Source organism: Salvelinus sp. IW2-2015, linkage group LG7, assembly GCF_002910315.2.
Source record: "Salvelinus sp. IW2-2015 linkage group LG7, ASM291031v2, whole genome shotgun sequence".
NCBI lineage: Eukaryota > Metazoa > Chordata > Actinopteri > Salmoniformes > Salmonidae > Salvelinus > Salvelinus sp. IW2-2015.
Genome location: NC_036847.1, coordinates 20,551,660 through 20,568,102, shown reverse-complemented (window position 1 = coordinate 20,568,102; position 16,443 = coordinate 20,551,660). Strand labels below are relative to the sequence as shown.

Sequence of the window (16,443 nt, the reverse complement as noted above, 5' to 3'; positions counted from 1 at the left end):
ATCCCCACCGTGAACCAAACCACATGAAGTATATCCCAAAGTTAGAAATACAGCCACTCGCTCCTCTATATTATTTCCATGCTTGTGATTCCTCTTGCCATAGTTCACTGATACTCACTGGCAACACCTTTCTTTGTCCCATATAGAACCATGTGGAGGATTCTAGCACTATGGCTTCCGGTGCTACTCCTGGAAGTTGAGGTGAGAGAGCGTGACTACTCTGTGTGTGTGTGTATGTGTGATGTCTTTGTCATATTAGAAACTCAAAAGGGGCCCTTAAACATATCCAATAGGTGTGCCACTGTGAAGATGTGCTGGAATCAGAAGAGGTGCCTATCAACCCTGTGTCAACCACAGTGACCCGCAGCCAGATCCTCTCAGCTCAGTTTGAGTGCTACCTAAAGATTCTCCATGACCCACCACACAATGAAGATGGTGAGGCACTATACACATGCACCCCCACACACACATGCACCTGTGGAGGCTCTAATAAAAACTATGATAAAAATATATTCACAAGTCACCAAATAGCTGATTAAAACACACTGTTTTGCAATGAAGGTCTACAGTAGCCTCAACAGCACTCTGTAGGGTAGCACCATGGTGTAGCTGGAGGACAGCTAGCCTCCATCCTCATCTGGGTACATTGACTTCAATACTAAACCTTGTAGGCGCATTGTTCTCACCCCCTTCCATAGACTTACACAGTAATTATGATGACTTCCGTAGGACGGCCTCCAACCTATCAGAGCTCTTGCAGCATGAACTGACATGTTGTCCATCCAATCAAAAGATCAGATAATTCATCCAGTACTGAAAGCATAAGCTGCAACTAGCTAGCACTGCAGGGCACAATGTGTGGTGAGTAGTTGACTCAAAGAGAGCGAAAGACAATAGTTGAACAGTTTTGAACAAATTATTCCTTTATTCAAAAATGAAGGAAACGCAGTAGAGAGAGAGCTAGTTAAATTTTTTGTTCTTCTTAGTTTACCTTTCACTTACTTAGCTAGCTAATGCAGCAAATTTAGCCTACTCAACAACCTGACTTAAACAGAGAGGAATGCTATTAAAATGTTAGCTAGCTGGCCAAGGCTATCAAACACTGCAACGCAGTGGCAATTTTGTATTAATTTATTGCCACTGGGCCCCAACGGTGTAACTGCTGAACTGCTTGCTGTACACTGTACTGCGTGATCGTACACATGGATTGGGTTGTAGGTTTACTAACGCGTTCGTTCCGCTGTTGACTATGATGTTAGCTAATATGGTGACAACGATGTAGGTTGTGTAGAGGCAGGGTTGGGGAGTAACTGATTGCATGTCATCAGTTATTAAAAAGAAACTGTAATCAGTTACATTACCCTAAAAAAATATTGTAATCAGATTGCATTACTTTTGAAAAACCTAGATTACTTTTAAATTTAGAAAGGATGTTAGTGAAAAAAGAAAAATACATTATGATACCTTTGTTCTCTCAATAACATTCAATTCAGCATTGAAAAAAGGCACAAGTTTAAGTTTGTTCCACCTGAGCGAGTCTAACCACAAGTGAGAGACCAATGTGATGACACACTAAATGCGTTTGATGGATCCTTTTTACTTTACAGTAATCCAAAAGTAAAAAGGAAAAAATGTGAGTAATCACATTACTGAGTTTGGGTAATCCAAAAGCTATGTTACTGATTACAATTGTGGACTGGTATCTAGTAACTAATGGATTACATTTAGAAATGATTATAATTATTTTTAATCCCAGCCCCCATCCCCTCAGGTCTTTTGCCTTTTGGTATGCCGTCATTGTAAATAAGAATTTGTTCTTAACGGACTTGCCTTGTTAAATAAATAAAGAATGCAACCCTTCCCAACCCTGTGTAGCAGTTACGGTTTGAAAGTAATCCGTTAGCATCCAGAACATTCCTAGTAATCCTATTTTATTTATGTAAAACAAATCCACTGGGACAGACATTCTTGACCCATGCTGGATTCTGGAGCAATTGACATGTTTTTAATCTAGCCATTCTCTTGGGTATTATTCCTAAGGTGTGGAAGTTGGCCCTTTTTGTTCTCCCGCTCCACAAAGGTGGTGATCCCTGTGATCTTTAATAATTATTGCCCGACCTCAAAACGTTCACGTCTAGCGACAATATTAGAACTCTTGGTAAATTCTCAAATGCGGTCCTTTTTAGAAAATGTATTCTGAATGCTCACCAGTCAGGCTTTAGGCCAGGTCACAGCACCATCTCCCTGCTTCTCAAGTCTTAAATTACATAAACACACAAGACAGAAAAGAGCACTGCGCTGCCCTTTTTATTGATCTGTCTAAAGTATCCAATATAGTTTATCATGCACTCCTGCTACGGAGGCTATCCGAAGTTGGTCTAGACCAAGAGACCTGCGGCTAGTTAAAAAATGACCTGCACGACGGAAGTCAGTGTATATCTGTTGATGGAGTTCAGTCTAATTTTCTTAACATAACCAAAGGAGTGCCACAAGGCTCAGTACTAGGCCCTTACTGTTCACTATTTAATTCATCATTTTGGTTTGTCCCCCAACAACAACAACTGGGGTTTACATCTCTGTGGATGACAGTTTCTTATTCCCGTCCCCTCAATTTAGCAGGCCATTCACAACTTTCAGCTTGGCTTTGATTAAATTCAATCTTTAAATTAGTGCTAAAATGTTGATATAACAAAGTTTATATTTTTCTCCAGGTATCCTAAAGATCTGTATGTATGTATGTATGTATGTATGTATGTGTGTGTGTGTGTATATACTGTGTATGTATATACTGTATATGTACATTAAAAGGAGTCCAAATTGAGCTAGACCCCCATTTATATAGGTATTTGATTGACGATAAGCCAGCCTTTTATAAATCACACATTGATAAGCTGACAAAGTTGTGAGTATAGAAATAAATCCTGTCTCACTTTTGAAAATAGGAGGAAGACACTCCTCTCAGTAATTGACTATGGCGACACAATCTACATGCACCCGGCAGCCTGTTAAAACCTCTGGATTCAGTCTACCACTCAGCCTTGCGTTTTATCACTGGTGAGAATTCCGTACGCATCATGTCTCTTATATATTTCTGTTGGCTCGGAGTCTCTGACTAACAGAACACCACAACATTGGCTATTATTCGTATATAAAGCACTTCTCCAGGAACTCCCTTATTACCTCACCTCACTTCTAAATTGGAAATCTAGTAACTATAAAACTCGCTCTCAAGAATGGTTGGTACTAAAGGTTCCAGTGTCTCCTTTGAGTTAGGGAAGACAGCTTTCAGTTACTATGCTTCTCTGTCCTGGAATGACCTACAGGTCATTCTAAAACTTCATTATTTGGTCCCAGAAGGTGAATTCAGGGCTCTGATATAAAAAATCTGACCAATGAAAACTGTACTTATTTTGATTGACTGTATATAAATTSAGCAAAAAAAGAAATGTCCTCACTGTCAACTGTGCTTATTTTCAGCAAACTTAAAGTGTAAATATAAGATTCAACAACTGAGACGTAAACTGAACAAGTTCCAGAGACATGTGACTAACAGAAATGGAATAATGTGTCCCTGAACAAAGGGGGGGGGGGTTAAAATCAAAAGTAACAGTCAGAATCTGGTGGGGCCACCAGCTGCATTAAGTACTGCAGTGCATCTCCTCCTCATGGACTGCACCAGATTTGCCAGTTTTTGCTGTGAGATGTTACCCCACTCTTCCACCAAGGCACCTGCAAGTTCCCGCACATTTCTTGGGGGAATGGCTCTAGCCCTCACCCTCCGATCCAACAGGTCCCAGACGTGCTCAATGGGATTGAGATCCAGGCTCTTCGCTGGCCATGACAGAACACTGACATGCCTGTCTTGCAGGAAATCACGCACAGAACAAGCAGTATGGCTGGTGGCATTGTCATGCTGGAGGGTCATGTCAGGATGAGCCTGCAGGAAGGGTACCACATGAGGGAGGAGGATGTCTTCCCTGTAACGGACAGCGTTGAGATTGCCTATAATGACAAGCTCAGTCCGATGATGCTGTGACACACTGCCCCAGACCATGACGGACCCTCTACCTCCAAATCGATCCCGCTCCAGAGTACAGGCCTCGGTGTAACGCTCATTCCATCGACGATAAACTCAAATTCGACCATCACCCCTGGTGAGACAAAACCGCGACTCYTCAGTGAAGAGCACTTTTTGCCAGTCCTGTCTGGTCCAGACAAGGTGGGTTTGTGCCCATAGGCGACGTTGTTGCCGGTGATGTCTGGTCAGGACCTGCCACGACCTACAACAGGCCTACAAGCCCTCAGTCCAGCCTCTCTCAGCCTATTGCGGACAGTCTGAGCAGTGATGGAGGGATTGTGCGTTCCTGGTGTAACTCGGGCAGTTGTTGTTGCCATCCTGTACCTGTCCCGCAGGTGTGATGTTCAGATGTACCGATTCTGTGCAGGTGTTGTTGCACGTGGTCTGCCACTGCGAGGACGATCAGCTGTCCGTCCTGTCTCCCTGTAGTTCCGTCTTAGGTGTCTCACAGTACGGACATTGCAATTTATTGCCCTGGCCACTACTGCAGTCCTCATGCCTTCTTGCAGCATGCCTAAGGCACGTTCACGCAGATGAGCAGGGACCCTGGGCATCTTTCTTTAGGTGTTTTTCAGAGACAGTAGAAAGGCCTCTTTAGTGTCCTAAGTTTTCATAACTGTGACCTTAATTGCCTACCGTCTGTAAGCTGTTAGTGTCTTAACGACTGTTCCACAGGTGCATGTTCATTAATTGTTTACGGTTCATTGAACATGCATGGGAAACAGTGTTTAAACCCTTTACAATGAAGATATGTGAAGTTATTTGTTTTTTTATGAATTATCTTTGAAAGACAGGGTCCTGAGTTTATTTGTTTCTACTGCCCTTTTGAAAGGAACGTAGTTTATTTGAAATGTTTTAACTGTAATTTTGTAGTGATCATGCTTGAATTGTTGCTCACTGTTGTTCTCAGGGCACCATTGGAAATGAGACCCTGGTCTCAATGGGTTCTCCTGGTTAAATACAGTCTAATAATCAAAATAAATGGCACTGACCGCCACTGACATGCAGCCACATACACACTCATCATAATAAGAGTGGAGGAATAGTGCAGGTCAGGAGAGAAATAGGGAGAAGGGAAGTGACTACCCTCAGGTCTGAAAGGAGGGAAGTGTTCTTTGTCTCCAAGCTGCCCCTGTTACTGGAGCTCAGTAAATAACAGCCTTTGAAATGCTATTTTGCGCTCTATTTCCCTACATGCAACAACCTGGACACAGACTTCCTTGTATTGTTTACTAGGAATGTATTTAAAGTGATATGTGTGTTTGCATATGTAGCTGTTTCTCTCAGCTGTTTTAATGTACAGTATTGATACAATATTCAATGTTTTATATCAATAATTTTTAAGGGACATTTTAGGTGTTTCGTTTCTCTGTTGGCTTTTTAAAGTCACATTCCCAGGAAATAAGAGACTGTTGTTTTCAGTTTGTCTTAGAAAACGACCCAACACAGTATTTTAAAATGAGTGTGAAAGATTTATACCTAGATTATTAGTGTTCTTTGATCACTAATATGACTACCAGATGTCACTCTACCTGTATATGTTCATGATATAATACACAGTTCAGAGTTCACTAATGCAATGAACCTAAACTTTTTGAAACATGAAATGGTTGCAGTACTATAATACACTGCAAACAGCTGCTCCTCCCTCTTTGCCCCCTACAGGCACATTCTGTAACCGCACATGGGACGGCTGGCTGTGTTGGAGTGACTCTGCCCCTGGCACGGCCATGCAGCTCTGCCCTGATTACTTCCAGGACTTTGACCCCTCAGGTGAGCCAGCCAGCCACACATCTCATTCAATCACAATTCAACTGACTTGATCTTTACTGATGATGCCCTACCTGAAATGTTTTGTGACATCCATACTCTCCCTGTGTCCATTCAAACAGAGAAAGCGACCAAAGTGTGCAACTTGGATGGACAGTGGTTTCGTCACCCTGAGAGCAACCGTATTTGGTCCAATTACACCCAGTGTCAGATGTACACCAAGGATAAACTGATGGTATACTTTTAAGCCAAGTAGTTTATCAATTCTGACAGTGGCTAAACCATTTTTTTTAGAGTCAATTTAGTGATTGTTGTTGTCAACGTCTCTATTGTGTCCACTTAGTTAAAGAAGTGAATTAATGCTTCCTGTTGCGTCCTCGTTCCCTTCTTGCCCAGTTTGCTTTCAGCTTGTACTACTTGGCCATTGTGGGACATGGATTGTCTGTGGTATCCCTCATCATCTCACTCTGCATCTTCTCCTACTTCAAGTAAGTCATTCATGGTTTCCTCCATGGACCAATTGAGGCAGATATTCAGAGCACAACAGTAGACTGTCACATTAGTGTACTTTTTCACTTTACATCCTTGAATCAAAGTGATTCTGTTGGTGTTGCTCTTCCTGCACACTGAGCCCTCTATTCTAAAACAGAGGTATTTGGTTCTAACTACACACATAGCCCTCTATTCTAAAACAGAGGTATTTGGTTCTAACTACACACATAGCCCTCTATTCTAAAACAGAGGTATTTGGTTCTAACTACACACAGAGCCCTTTATTCTAAAACAGAGGTATTTGGTTCTAACTACACACAGAGCCCTCTGTTTTAGAATAGAGGTATTTGGTTCTTCCTACATTGCCAACTTGAATTCACAACATTTGACTACTAGTGCTACACCATGAAGTGGAAAAGTGAAAAATAAGAAAGTTATCCTATGACCTACACATTTTTTTACAAATAAAAGTAATTACCATACCACACCACTTGTTTCTTGAGTTGTGTCCCTCTGTTCTAATCCTCCCATTAGGAGTCTGAGTTGCCAGAGGATCTCCCTCCATAAGAACATGTTCCTGTCCTTTATCTTCAACTCCATCTGCACCGTCATCTGGATCTCTGCTGTAGCCAAAAACCAGCAGCTGGGGACCAGCTACCCTGTAAGTAATGTACACCTCTGTCATCAGGGGGATTACTCTGAACATGAATAGCTACTGGTTGAACTCATGAAGTTGGTGAAGATGCAATTTTGAGGTGCTACACTCCACAATGTGTGGCAATGAGTGACAGTGACAACTTCAGAAAGTTGTCCCTGTGCTGTTCTCAGATTGGATGCAAGATCCTGACAGTCCTGAACCAGTATACATTTGGCTCCAACTACTTCTGGATGCTGTGTGAGGGGATCTACCTGCACACTCTCATCGTCGTTTCTGTGTTTGTGGGAGAGCAGCAGCTGGGCTGGTATTATGTCCTTGGTTGGGGTGAGTGACTGACTGCATCTTTGTCACACTGCTGTTCCCCTAGCACAATGTTGAATATGTCTTCTATGCTTTCATATCTCTATATTATGCATCATGTCATCTAAGAAGGCCTTATGGAAGCTCATGACAGTCTTGGGCTGCAGTCCAAACACTTTCATTTTACCACCTCAGCCCTTGCGCTTGCCACTTTCCCTTCGGAGAATCCCCGTCGAAACCAGATGCAGTTTGATTGCCGACATAAGTGGAGGTTAAATTCACAYATGTTGCCCCCTCGGCCCTCGATTTAGCTTGAGGGAGCGAGTGCAGGACTTTAATCACTTGTGGGGTTGACATGTGACTACAAAATGTAGCTACCGTATGTGTCAAACTCCGGTGCCCACGAAGTGTCAAATTTAATCAACAAAATTATTAAGCTCGGTTGCTAAAAATATACAGATGATATTGTGACCTGTAGCACTCACTTCTGTAGCCTTGAAGTGCTTTGAAAGGCTGGTCATGGCTCACATCGACACCATTATCCCAGAAACCCTAGACCCATTCCAATTTGCATACCGCCCCAACAGATCCACAGATGACGCAATCTCTATTGCACTGTCCTTTCCCACCTGGACAAAAGGAACACCTACGTGAGAATGCTATTTATAGTACCCTCAAAGCTCATCACTAAGCTAAGGACCCTGGGACTAAACGCCTCCCTCTGCAACTGGATCCTGGGCTTCCTGACGGGCCAGCCCCAGGTGGTTAGGGTAGGCAACAACAAATCTGACGCGCTGATCCTCAACACGGGGGCCCCTCAGGGGTGTGTGCTAAGTCCACTCCTGTACTCCCTGTTCGCCAAGCACGACTTCAACACCATCAAGTTTGCCGATGACACAACAGTGGTAGTCCTGATCACCGTCAACGACGAGACAGCCTATAGGGAGGAGGTCAGAGACCTGGCAGTGTGGTGCCAGGATAACAACCTCTCCCTCAATGTGATCAAGACAAAGGAGATGATCATGGACTACATCGACAGGGCTGTAGTGGAGCAGGTTGAGAGCTTGAAGTTACTTGGTGTCCACATCACCAACAAACTATCATGGTCCAAACGCTCCAAGACAGTCGTGTAGAGGGCACGACAATGCCAGGAGACTGAAAAGATTTTGCATGGGTCCTCAGATCCTCAAATCCTACAGCTGCACCATTGATAGCATCCGGACTAGTTGCGTCACTGCCTGGTATGGCAACTGCTGTATACCTGTTGTATTCGGGCATGTGACAAATACAATTTGATTTGATTTTAGCATTGGCAAATGGGAATAACGCTCAAATTGGCTTAGGCTCCTCACTATGAGACTATAAAATGTAGCTAGCTTCATAAACATTTTTGGGAATTCTGAAAATTATTTGGAATAAATTACCAAACTATAAACCTAGCTAGCCAGCTATGGGTAACTGTAGCTAGCTACCTGACATGTGCTAGCTAGTTATGTTAGCTTGCTAGCTACATTTATTTATTTTATTTCACCGTTATTTAACCAGGTAGGCTAGTTGAGAACATGTTCTCATTTGCAACTGTGACCTGGCCAAGATAAAGCATAGCAATTCGACACATACAACAACACATAGTCAATAATACAGTAGAACAAAAGAAAACAAAAAGTATATATACAGTGAGTGCAAATGAGGTAAGATAAGGGAGGTAAGGCAATACATAGGCCATGGTGGCGAAGTAATTACATTATAGCAATTAAAACACTGGAATGGTAGATGTGCAGAAGATGAATGTGCAGGTAGAGATACTGGGGTGCAAAGGAGCAAGATAAATAAATAAATACAGTATGGGGATGAGGTAGGTAGATAGATGGGCTGTTTACAGATGGGCTATGTACAGGTGCAGTGATCTGTGATTAATAGCTTTAGGTTGGTTGTTTTTAAGCTCAACTTCAGGATTTTCACCAAGGACATTGCCTCTCTCCCTCGCTTGGGCAAGGGACATTTAAGGTACACTCCGATGTGACGATGTAAAACGTCATTCAAGGGCTGAGGGTTTAGGGCTGAGGGCTGTCTACTTTGCGTTTGAACTGCAGCCATGGACTCCTCTGTCTCTCTCCCAGGCTTCCCCATCATTCCTGCCATTACACATGCTGTGGCCCGCGGGGTCTTCTATGATGACAGGTAATGTGTCAGCTCCTCCCTCTGAATAATATGCTACTGTGCACAATAGTAGCAGAGGTTGACAGTGCACTGCATGCTGCATTAGTACGCTGCATCCTGTCAGTTACAATACTTATGTCCCAGTAAAGCTCAGGATCTTATTTTACTGTCTCAGTTGAGTTTAGCCTCGTCTCTCCTTGTCTCCCAGATGCTGGATCAGTTCCGACACACACCTGCTCTACATCATCCATGGTCCTTTCCAAGCTGCCCTGCTTGTGAGTCTGCACTACCAAAACAAAAATATCTAACAAAAATAGAAACCAAAGTGGACAGTGTGCTCAAACTCGACCCCTCCTCTGCTTCCCTCTGGCTGTTTCCAGGTGAACCTGTTCTTCCTACTCAACATAGTGCGTGTGCTGATCACCAAGCTGCAGGTGACCCACAGTGCACAGTCCAATGCCTATATGAAGGCTGTGCGAGCCACTCTAATCCTGATACCTCTGCTGGGAGCCCAGTTCATCCTGGTTCCTTGGAGGCCAGAGGGACATAAGGCCAGGGCCATCTATGAGTTCATCATGAACATCTTCACACATTTCCAGGTATGGGTGTTTTTTTATTAAAAGCAAATCTGATAACCTTTCAACACAATATCCACAAGCGATATAAGGCCATTACAGAATGTTTAATCTGGAGGAATATTCACTGAATAATTATTTCTTTATAGGGACTCCTGGTTGCAATTATATTCTGCTTTTGCAATGCAGAGGTAAGTGTCAGTATTTCTTAAATAGCTGATGATTACCCTCAGTCTCTTTTCATTTAGAAGTAGAATCATTGTCATTCAGGAATTCTCTATATATTTGTTTGCCAGTATTTACTGATAAGGTTCAAGCTCGCATTTTATGTTGCTCTTAAACCACTCTGTCTTTGGTTCCACAGGTGCAGGCATGTCTTAGAAGGAAATGGGCCCAGACCAAGCTGGTGTGGAAATGGACAGATTCCTACTCCCACTACAACACCAACTCCTCTGTGACCGAGACGAGTCGCGCTACAGTCAGCCTGGAGCTCACTGCTTCTGAGGAGGACACCATCATTAAGCCAGGTGGCAGTGTGCACTACCGAGCCAATGGACAGAGCAACGGCAAGCGCTGCACCAATAGGGAGATGGATACGCCAAGGATCCTGGAGACCACTGACATCTGAGAGCATTGCATTGTCCCTTCCCATAGGCGTCATCACATAATGCTGGTCACAAACAGGCTCACTTAGCTCACAGCGTGGCCACAGACAATTGGTCAGAGCAGAAAAAGAGGATCACACACACACACACGGTAAGAATATACGCACAAATGTGTACAAGATACACATGCAAGCACAAACAGACAGACACATACACACACATTTGATAATGAATGAGCAGTTTACAGGGTCCAGTTGAAACCTTGCAGACAAGTATTCGCCCCAGATGTATATACATTTTACTGTAGCTTCTCACTGTTGCTCATGTTGGCCCTATGGAACAAATCCAGTGATACAAGGACCCAATGAAGGTGGCTATCTCTGGTCATGTTTGATCTTGGCCTTCAATGCGAATTAGTGTCTGATGTAATAATTTTCTGTAGGCCTATTGTACCATTTGTACAGTATATAAGCACTCTTATATTTGATGAGTTTATTCAACTCTGACACTACTTTTATATTATTAAAATTAGGATCTGTCTTTTTGATGTCACTTTTTAATGATGTGGAACTTATTATTTAATTGTGTGTTGCATAAGCTTGCCTTTTTAGAACCATGAAATTACTTGGCATAGTTCTGACTGCTGAATGTTGAGTTCTCAGAGGCAAGGAAGATGACTGACAGTGAATAAGGCATACAACACAATGAGGAAAAGTCTGTGTGCTTTGACACTCTAATGGGAGAACCTATGATTCAGTGATGTGGGGTTGCCCTATGTCTGACAACACCCAAAAGTCACTTTTTTATCCAGTGTTATTTTCTTACGGTTTTACAGTCTTGTTTATTGAGTTGCTTTTCACAATATGAAAAATCTAAGGATACATGTATTATACCACTGAGCTGCAGTTTAACTATTTATACATACATACATACATACATACATACATACATACATACATACATACATACATACATACATGTGTGTGTAGTGGGGAGAATTTGCAATGCTGCAGTTTATGAAAAACATTCCACTTTGACTTCAGAATAAATGCCTAACTGAATAACACTACTTTATAAACCTGTTTAATTGTGTAACAATGGTATTAAAATAAACTTTTATAATTTAGGTTTTTGCTTGTTCTTTTCTATTTAACTATTACTTTTTTGTAATGTAGATCTGACTCACTCAGAATGTGATATCTTCAAAGGCAGAGGTATTAAAAGAAAGACCACCAGGAGGGAAAAGCTTTTGTTAAACTGACTCACTCACTCTACTTAATCTTACAAATCGGAAGAGGGAATTTATTGCAAACCATTAAGATCACTATTAAAAAAGGGGGATGGTATTTTTTTTCCAGACTCTTTTCATCGTGTGTGCCGGTGGACAGGGCCTGTTTCAATCCTGTCTTGCTGGAAATGAAAATTACCTTTTATGGGCTGATGGTGTTACTGCTCGGTGGCCTAGTTTAATTAGATGTAATTTTTTTTATTATTGCGAGAAGCCTTATGTGTATACGTGATCACATGAACCTAACAAATAATGCTGACCTAAATTGAATGTAGGCCTAATGGCGAATTCCTTTGGTACGCCATTGGCACAGGTTCATGAGGCGTCCACATATATATGGCTAATTGGCTTTCCCAACAGGTCTTTAGTTGGGCGATGTTACTATTTAATGCAGATAGACAATTAAAGTGCAACTTTGCATAATAAATAGGCCTACCGTAGATTCCAACATGAAGATGGTGCTCTACACAAGCATTTTCTTGTGAGAAGTGTATGCTCTCTCCTCCCACCTGTGTTGCGTTCAGAACGACAGAACGGTGTGCAACATTGAATTCAACATAAATGGTACTGTAGTGAACAACCAGTTGAAAAACATTGTAATTACGGTGGCTAAGGTTGCAAACTTTTGAAGTTTACCAGTAAGCTACCAGAATTGTGGTCTCTTTCAAGGATTTTATGTAATCACAAGACATCTAGTGCCCTTTTTGGGTACTTCAAATTATCACAGGTGTCTAATCATGTCTGGCCTACTGTGTGGCCTTATCACATGTAAAAGCATTAAATAGTACCCTCAAAACACCAGTCTCAACGTCAACAGTGAAGAGGCGACTCCGGGATGCTGGCCTTCTAAGCAGAGTTCCTCTGTCCAGTGTCTCTATTCTATTGCCCATCTTAATCTTTTATTTTTATTGGCCAGTCTGAGATATGGCTTTTTCTTTGCCCCTCTGCGTAGAAGGCCAGCATCCCGGTGTCGCCTCTTCACTGTTGACGTTGAGACTGGTGTTTTGTGGGTACTATTTAATGAAGCTGCCAGTTTAGGACTTGTGATGCGTCTCTTTCTCAAACTAGACACTAATGTACTTGACCTCTTGCTCAGTTGTGCCCACCACTCCTCTTTCTATTCTGGTTAGAGCCCGTTTGCGCTGTTCTGTGAAGGGAGTAGTACACAGCGTTGTACGAGATCTTCAGTTTCTTGGCAATTTCTCACAAGGAATAACCTTAATTTATCAGAACAAGAATAGACTGACAKGTTTCAGAAGAAAGTTCTTTGTTTCTGGCCATTTTGAGCCTGTAATCGAACCCACAAATGCTGATGCTCTAGATACTCAACTAGTCTAAAGAAGGCCAGTTTTATTGCTTCTTTAATCATCACAACAGTTTTCAGCTGTGCTAACATAATTGCAAAATAGTTTTCTAATGATCAATTAGCCTTTTAAAATGCTAAACTTGGATTAGCTAACACAATGTGCCATTGGAACACAGGAGTGATGGTTGCTGATAATGGGCCTTTGTATGCCTATGAAGATATCCTTTTTTTTTCTTTATCTGCCGTTTCCAGCTACAATAGTCATTTACAACATGAACGTCTACACTGTATTTCTGATCAATTTGATATTTTAATGGACAAAAAAAATAAGCTTTTCTTTCAAAAACAAGTACATTTCTAAGTGACCCCAACATTTGAAGGGCAGTGTGTGTATATATATATTCTTTTTGACACCAAAGTCCCATATACTACACACCACTGCGACCTGTATGCTCTCGTTGGCTGGCCCTCGCTTCATATTCGTCGCCAAACCCACTGGCTCCAGGTCATCTATAAGTCTCTGCTAGGTAAAGCCCTGCCTTATCTCAGCTCACTGGTCACCATAGCAGCACCCACCCGTAGCACGCGCTCCAGCAGGTGGTCACCCCCAAAGCCAATTCCTCCTTTGGCCGCCTTTCCTTCCAGTTCTCTGCTGCCAATGACTGGAACGAACTGCAAAAATCACTGAAGCTCGAGACTCATATCTCCCTCACTAACTTGAAGCACCAGCTGTCAGAGCAGCTCACAGATCACTGCACCTGTACATAGCCCATCTGTAAATAGCCCATCCAACTACCTCATCCCCCTACTGTTATTTATTTATTTTGCTCCTTTGCACCCCAGTATCTTATCTCTACTTGCACACTCATCTTCTGCACATCTATCACTCCAGTGTTTTATTGCTAAATTGTAATTATTTTGCCACTATGGCCTATTTATTGCCTTACCTTCCTTATCCTACCTCATTTGCACACACTGTATATAGACTTGTTCTATTGTATTATTGACTGTATGTTTGTTTTTTCCATGTGTAATTCTGTGTTGTTTGTGTCGCACTGCTTTGCTTTGTTTTGGCCAGGTCGCAGTTGTAAATGAGAACTTGTTCTCAACTAGCCTACCTAGTTAAATAAAAGTGAAATAAAATAAAAATATATATAATTGTTATTTATTTTATGTCAACAAATGTATTTGTTGTCAATGTTTTGGAGTCAAACTGGTGGCAGTTGTGAAGAAAGTAAATAGTTGGAAAAGTTGCAGAGTTAATTGAATGTTTATGCTATTGTTGATTAGACAGTTTTTTAAATTAATTTGGCTATTTTCTCTCGAACCATATGGTATCTGATAGAAACTCAGGGACAATATTGACACATAAATTAATACTATATATGAATACATACAGCTTGGGTGAAGGCCTTGTCTGCGTTAGCATTGGACCCAACACAGAACCTTCGACATTGGAAACAAAATGTCGCATCTGCAGCAACCGAGCATTGCAGCCACTCTCTTCCTATGACCAGTTGTTATTAAATTAATGTTTTTGGACAGAAAATCTGCAGCGAGAGTAGGATTCTAAACTAACCTGGGCTGGATTCTCTGTTCCAAGATCATCAGGAACAGTCGGAGGTGGAGGGGGCTGTGGAGCTATTATCGTGGTGGCGCTTGTGGAAGGGTAGGCTCTGCATGCAGGGCTAACTGGAGCCTCATTCTTTTACTCTTAATGTAACTGGCCTAAATATAGATTGTGTTGTTTACTAGGGCCCACTTGGTATCGCTGTTTTGTTCTGTTTGCATTAATTTGTTCGTATTCACGGTTGTGTCAGTTTTCTAAGCCAAACTGCTATTCAGGATTTTTGTTTGCATGCATGAATAACTAGGCTACTACTTTCGGCATTTAGTTTGCATTCTTTTGGTAAGACAGCTATGTGTACGACTGCATTCACATAGGGTAATTCATCTATTACAAACTGTGTCTATCTTGAAGCCTATATGCATTACCAAAACCGCCTTGCTTTAGTGTGTAGGGCACGATCCATTGTGCTGATACAGCGGAGATAGGCAACAGAAATACTGAATAGCAACCGACACAACTGCGAATGAGAACAAATGAATGCAAACAGAACAAAACAGTGGTACCAAGTAGGCCTTGTAAAGAACACAATTTATATTTAAGCTAGTTCATTAATAGTAAAATAATTATACTGCCGAGCTCCAGTTAGCTCCGTGTGCACAGCCTACCCACCCTTCCCCAAGCGCCAACAGGATAATGGCTCCACAGCCCCCTCCGATTGTTCCTGACAATCTTGGAACAGAGAAGCCAGCCCAGGTTAGCTTAGGAGCCTACCCTAGCCACAGGTTTTCTGTCTAAAAATGTTCAAGTGATAACAACTGGTCATAGGAAGAGAGTGGCTGGAATACTTGGTTGCTGCAGATGCAAAAAAAACATTTCCCATGTCGAAAGTTCTGTGTTGGGTCCAATGTTAACGCAGACAAGGCCTTCACCCAAGCTGGGTATTCTAACTGGAAGCATGCGATTGATTGTACCAAAGGATTCGCTAGGCACGCATCAAGCAAGGAGCATTTGAAAGACAAGGAACTAGCCAAGGTGTTTAGCGCCATACCCTACAATGCAACATACAAGTCACACGATATTCAAAATGAAATCATAGGGCTCATGAGTGGGGCGTCCACAGCTACATGTGAGAACTCATTTTCCACCTTAACACCCCCACACCATTACACCTCCTCCTCCATGATTCACGGTGAGAACCACACATGCGGAGATCATCCATTCACCTACTATGCGTCTCACAAAGACACAGAGGTTGGAAGAAAAAAATCTCAAATTTGGACTCATAAGACCAAAAGGACAGATTTCCACCGGTTTAATGTCCATTACTCGTGTTTCTTGGCCCAAGCAAGTCTCTTCTTATTATTGGTGTCCTTTAGTAGTGGTTTCTTTGCAGCAATTCGACCATGAAGGCCTGATTCACGCAATCTCCTCTGAACAGTTGATGTTGAGGTGTGTCTGTTACTTGAACTCTGTGAAGCATTTATTTGGGCTGCAATCTGAGGTGCAGTTAACTCTTATTAACTTATCCTCTGCAGCAGAGGTAACTCTGGGTCTTCCTTTCCTATGGCGGTCCTCATGAGAGCTGGTTTCATCATAGCGCTTGATGGTTTTTGCGACTGCACTTCAAGAAATCTTCTGTAT

The 16,443-nt window shown here is 42.2% G+C and overlaps 1 protein-coding gene across 1 annotated transcript in view; it reads left to right on the top strand.

Moving 5' to 3' along the window:
* Window positions 1-11,768, top strand: part of LOC111966564 (calcitonin gene-related peptide type 1 receptor) — a 28,168-nt gene extending 16,400 nt beyond the window's left edge. The window contains exons 2-13 of the mRNA XM_023991310.2: window positions 147-201; window positions 294-435; window positions 5,744-5,851; window positions 5,971-6,083; window positions 6,245-6,336; window positions 6,875-7,001; window positions 7,169-7,322; window positions 9,419-9,479; window positions 9,667-9,733; window positions 9,839-10,057; window positions 10,183-10,224; window positions 10,398-11,768. Of these exons, the coding sequence (XP_023847078.1) occupies window positions 151-201; window positions 294-435; window positions 5,744-5,851; window positions 5,971-6,083; window positions 6,245-6,336; window positions 6,875-7,001; window positions 7,169-7,322; window positions 9,419-9,479; window positions 9,667-9,733; window positions 9,839-10,057; window positions 10,183-10,224; window positions 10,398-10,661 (1,440 nt within the window). The 5' untranslated portion in view covers window positions 147-150 and the 3' untranslated portion in view covers window positions 10,662-11,768. The remainder of the gene's footprint in view (window positions 1-146; window positions 202-293; window positions 436-5,743; window positions 5,852-5,970; window positions 6,084-6,244; window positions 6,337-6,874; window positions 7,002-7,168; window positions 7,323-9,418; window positions 9,480-9,666; window positions 9,734-9,838; window positions 10,058-10,182; window positions 10,225-10,397) is intronic.
* The last annotated feature ends 4,675 nt before the right edge of the window (window positions 11,769-16,443 follow it).